This window comes from Leptopilina heterotoma, unplaced genomic scaffold (genome assembly GCF_015476425.1).
Source record: "Leptopilina heterotoma isolate Lh14 unplaced genomic scaffold, ASM1547642v1 Lhet_10, whole genome shotgun sequence".
NCBI classification, from domain to species: Eukaryota; Metazoa; Arthropoda; class Insecta; order Hymenoptera; family Figitidae; genus Leptopilina; species Leptopilina heterotoma.
Genome location: NW_025110813.1, coordinates 711400 through 717399, shown reverse-complemented (window position 1 = coordinate 717399; position 6000 = coordinate 711400). Strand labels below are relative to the sequence as shown.

Sequence of the window (6000 nt, the reverse complement as noted above, 5' to 3'; positions counted from 1 at the left end):
TCCAATGTTAAAAATTCCAATTCTTTCGAAAAAAGTATAAAACTTTTCACTTGTTGCCAATTTTTTTAATTAACTATTAATTATTATTAATACTTAATAATTATTAATTTACAAATTTTTCAATTTTGAATTCGAATTAAATTTACTTTGTAAATTAATTAATTTAGAATTTAGAAAGTAAATTTATTTCGAAATCAAAATTTAAAAGTAATAAATAATTGGAAAGTATTTTTCTTTTGTCAATTTTTCATTTTACTATTGAATTTTAATTCCTTAGAATGCATTTGATTGAAAGTAGAGAAAAAAAAAAATTGAAAGTGTTTGATTTAGAGGGAAAAAAGAAGAAGAAATAAATAAAAATAAAATAAAAAAACTCGAGGAAGTACTCACAAATTGAGTCTGGGTAAAATTCAATTTCACTTGAGCCAATTTAGTGGTTTCTCGCCATATCTCCCTGAATCCAGTCTCTCCATTTTTCTCCTCTTCTCAAGATTCTTTACTTTCATTCTCATTTGCAAAAAATTTCCTTCAATTTTCAACGCACGCTTTTCTCCTGATTTCTTTTTCTTTTCATCTTTTTCTTCCTTTTTTTCTCCTTCTCGAAAAGAACAAATTTCGATTCTTATTATCGATAATTTTCAATTTTCAATCAAATTTTATCCCTTGATTCCAATGAAAGAATTTGTTTCATTTTATTTCTTTTTCCTTACTATTTCCTTTTACCCCCGTTTTTTTTTGTCTTTTTTCCTTTTTAGCCTTTTTTCTCCTTTTCTCCCTTTTTTCCCCTTTCGTTTCAATTAGTGATGGAAATTAAATTTTTTCCTGGTGTAAAATTGAGAAATTGTCTCAGGGCTGTAAATTTTCAAAAATCGTTTAATTTTCTTCAATTTTTTTTTCCCAGTTTTTTCTCTCTCTCTCTCTCTCAAAAAGAATTGCGTGGCGAATTAATGATGATATGTCTGCTTTGTAGTTCGTTGCGGGACGATCAATAATAATAGTAATAATTTTGGTTCCGGACCGAGTTGAGGGACTTTTTTTTCCATTATTTTTTTTCTTCTTTTTTTTTTTTGCCTAGCTACCGAATATGACAGCGATTTGACTTGTGAGCTAGACGAAGCCTCTTGTATTTAGAAGCGTTGTGTCTGGTATCATTGTAAAGATGAGAACGAGTGCGACATTCAAAATTAAAAGAAGAGAGTAAAAGCTCGTCTCGCGCCTCAACTGAGAACTCGAACCGCTGCATGTCTCCTTTGAATCAAGTTTCGCTGCAACAAAAAGAAAAATTACAAATTAATTATTTATTTTCGCAAACTCTTTTAATATTTATAATTTTATTTATTTATTCATTTATTTATTATAAATATAAGTTTATTATCATATTTTTAATATAATTTAAATTTTGTTGTTTATTGAAAACATACAAAAAAATTGTACATAAGTAAAATGTAAATAAAAAATAAAATATAAATTGAAATAAGAAAATTTAATTTTTTTTACTTTAAGAATAACTTGACACAAAAAAAGGTAAAAAAAAAACGAAACTAGTTTTTCAATAGTTTAATAAAAAAGTTTCCATTGAATTAAATTGCTTTAAATTTAATAAATTAATAACATAATATTATCAGAATTATTATAATTCATTGAATATTAATGAATATACGTGTATCAATGTAATATAATATTAATAATAAATAAATTTCATTTATGTAGGTAAACGAAAAAGCAAAGTTGAACATATTTTTTATTCGGACGTCATTCAAAGTGATTTCTAAGAGAAGATTTTCTCTTTCTCTTTGATGTGTAATTTATTAATCGGATATACTCGTCAAAGGTGGCATTAACTTGAAATATTTCTCTATGGAAATTTTTTTTTATATTAAAAAAAAGAGAACAAAATATAATCCATTGAAAGGAAGAATTAATTCCATAAAATGATGTATTAAATATTTTTCAATATATTTTTTTACTATTTTTTAAATATTTTTACTATTTCTTTTATAGTTTTCTACTATTCTTACTATTTTACAATTACTTTTTTACTTTAATTTTGTATTACTCTTATTATTTTTAATAAATAAACTCTTTTTTTAAACGATTTCAAATTTACTATTTTATTAATAATTTATTCAATCAACTTTTTAAATTTTTTTTCTAATTTCTAAATTAGCAAATTTTCTATTTTTAAATAAATAGGTACCTGTATATAAAATAAATAAAATAATTATTAAATAATAAATAATAATAAATAATAAATATTGTTTCATTCGAACACTAATATAATTACTTAAGTAATGAACAAATAATCGTTTTTTATATATAAACAATTTTTTATTATAGTAAAAAATTTTTTACTAAAAATCCCTTTTAAATGACGGTTTTGAAATTCTTAAATTTATTTATGAAAAGTATATGTACGTATAATAATTTAAATTATAGTGTGAAAAATATAACAAGGATATTAAAAATAAATTAATAAATGAAATAATATTTAATTAGTGTCTAAATTAAATAAATATTTAAATTAAAATTATTTTTAAAAAAATCAAACAATAATTAACAAATGTTAATAGTTATTAAGGACTGTTAGTAAATTATTTTAATAAATAAATAAAAATATTTTTATAAATACTACTTTCAACTGATTTATTAGGTATTAAAATTTACTAATTCAAAGTTAGAGAGACATTAATAAATTTTTTTGTTCAAAATGGATAAATAAAGAATAGATAATTATCAAGGGGCTGTCAGTAAATTATTTTAATAAATAAATAAATAAAAAAAAATAAAAAAAGGCTAAATATTAAAGAATGTTAATAAATTATTTTGATAAATAAATAAAAAGAATGAACATGAATGTAAAGGAACTTTAATCAATTATTTTGTAGGAAAAATAAATAAAATAAAAATGAATGAATCTAAACGAGCATTAATAAATTATTTCATTGCAAAGAGAAATAATATAAAAATAAATAATTATAAACGACAGTTAATAAATTATTTTCATACAAAAAAAACTTAATTTCATAAATAAATTCTAAACATTACAAAGTCTCATAAATGTTTCATCAAATAATTAAAAACTGAACATTCAGATGAGATTTATTAAAATAAAAAGAAGAAAAAAAAGTGAAGAACACAATAGTTATGCGCATAATACAAATGCAAAAATGGGAAAGAAACGCGAATTTCTTTTGAAAAATAATAATAGGATTCTTTTATGAGAATAATTTGCTAAAAATAGGCAACGTATTTAATTTTATAAAGCGAAATTAAAACGAGTTTGTAACAATGGATAAAATCAATATCGTTCTATTCCAGGTTCGCATCACGAGGAACAGAGAGAGAGAGAGAGAGAGAGAGAGGGAGAGTGAGTGAGAAGCTGAGAGTGATGTGCCAAAGGCAACAGCCCGATTTATTTTGACAGGCATCTCTCTCGTATACGTATATAGATAGACAGAAACTTGAAACTACAAACTGCAAACAACGTGGTTGCACATTTTATGCAGATTACGAGTTTCTATATTGTATATATAGGCAGTAAAGGGAGTTATAGCCTTCTATATAACTATCTCAAGTGCCTGTGAGTTCTTGCCGGTAATCCGGATACTGAGAAGATGATGCTTCACATTCGAAACTCGACTTTGCCTTGCGGATTACTCTCTCCTTCTCCCTCTCCCTCTCTCTCCCTCTCTCTCCTCTACTCATATGAAATCCACCGAATCAAAACCTGCTGCTTTTCATGTATTCAAAAATAACTGGATAAAATAACTTTAAACTCTTTTCATCTCAAAATAACGAAATTTATTCCATAATAACTGTATTTTCAACAATTTCATATCCAAACATTATATGTCTGATTTTCGAAAACATATTTCCTTTTCATTTTATTTCCACTCGTTATTGTTATTATATATATTCGGGAGAATTTACTTTTGTTTCACTCTTGTAAATTTTGTTTAAATATCAAACACTTCATTGAAATAGAAATTGAATGAAAAAAATAAACATTTAAAAAATTATTTTTAAAAATTTTTCCAGAAGATATTAATAATTTTCAGCAGTATAGGGTCTTCGTTCAGTCAGACTCCTTAATGAGAATAAATTAATTTGTTTACTGAATTAAATTAATTAATACAAAATAATATGCTTTGTTATAAATCATTTTCAGTAGAAGGATCTTCGTTTTGTCAGACGTTATTTAATAGGAATAAACAACTTTTTGGTAAAAAAATATTTTCATAAAAAATATTAATTAGTAAAAATTAATATTCTTTATTATAAATTATTCATAAAAAAAGAATAATAATTTTCACTAATTTATTTAATTTACCAAAAAACATAATTTATTCCTATTAAAATGTCTGACTAAATGAATATCCTACTACTGAAAATTATTTATAATAAAGATTATTTATTTTTACTATAATTAATTTAATTCATCAAAAAAATTAATTTATTCTCATTAAAGAGTCTTACTAAACGAAAGTCCTACTATTGAACTCACCACAGAGAAAAGCGAGTGTTGTTTTTGATGCGGGTAAATTTTGGTAGGGTAATTTTAGTGAGGATAAATTTTCTATAATAGAAAATTTACCTTATTTTCGGTGTTAAAATAACACTTCCGAGCTAAAGTTTGATGCAGACACTTTTAACACCGAATTCAGTGTTAAAATGACACTCACTTTTTTCTGTGACTATTTTCCTGCCTGAAAACTGAATTTTAATTATTATATTTGATGCACCTTAAAAAAAGGGAATTCAACTTTAACTTCAAACGAGATTCTATGTAAGTCGCCCTCTTTTAGACTTTTAAAGCATAAAAGAAGTAAAATTTTACTCCTCTTTTTTAAACTAAATATTGTCTGACTATACACATAGCTATACTACTGGTTTCTCATTTTAAATAAATTATAGCTAAGGAAAAGTAAAGAAGAAAAATCCTCGTCTTATACTACTTAAAATTCTAAGACTTTTGCAAAAGAGTTTTTAATTATTTCTCTAAGGTTTGACACAACATCGACCTACACTACTTAAAATTATATTTCTTAATAAAATTTAAACTCCCAACGAAAACTTTTCAAAATTATAAAGATTTGATTTTTATAAAACTATGAATAGAATATAAAATATAAAACTTCTATCTTGTCTGACAAAAAATGTACGTGTACTACTGGAAATTATATTTTACATATGTATGGAGTCAAAAAATTGGTTATAGAAATTTTATTTATTGTCTGACTGTCTAAGTGAAATTTTGTACTACTTAAGAGAGTTAAATTTTCTATAATATATTTTTGTTTATTTTCCTCGAGTTTGACGAAATACAGATTTATACTACTGAAAACTTTAAATAAATAAGTAAAAATTATTATTTACTGGTATTAGTGTCCAATTGCTGCGATTTATTATTACTCGTACAATCATTTCAATTTCAAAAAAAAAAAATTATACCTACTATATGAATCAAAAGTCGAAACAAGTGTGAAAATTTTATGTTGAGAGTTTAAGTTTTATTAGTATACAATTTTAAGTAGTGTAAGTCCGACTTGATCCAGACATTGAAAATTAAAATGAATTAAGTATACTTGATATTAACTTTACTTGGAAATTAAATAATAGGAAATATTTATTAACTTCTATCACGTCTGACTAAATACACATTTACACTACTGATTTCTTCTTTTTAATCAATTATAATACTAACGAAAAGTAACGATAGTCTAATACATATTTAAATTTTTCAGTTATTTAATTATTTCTTTAATGTCTGACCCAAAGATGATCTACACTACTTAAAATTATATTCTAATAAAATTTACAACTCAAACGTAAACTCTTCAAAACTGTATCTATTACTGATTTACGTTGTATTTGAAATATTTCAATTTTTCAATTTATTCATTAACTTCCATCATGTCTGATTAAAAACAAATATAAACTACTGAAAATTAAAATTAAATTACCAAAACAACAGATTTTGTTACAAAAGCCAATTGGATT

The 6000-nt window shown here is 23.5% G+C and overlaps 1 protein-coding gene across 2 annotated transcripts in view; it reads right to left on the bottom strand.

The window, feature by feature from the left end:
• Positions 1-573: 573 nt before the first annotated feature.
• LOC122498682 (acetylcholinesterase-like) overlaps positions 574-6000 on the bottom strand; it is a 149102-nt gene continuing 143675 nt past the window's right edge. For both annotated transcript variants that reach the window (XM_043606546.1, XM_043606538.1), the window contains one exon: positions 574-1265. In XM_043606546.1, the coding sequence (XP_043462481.1) occupies positions 1108-1265 (158 nt within the window). In that variant the 3' untranslated portion in view covers positions 574-1107. The remainder of the gene's footprint in view (positions 1266-6000) is intronic.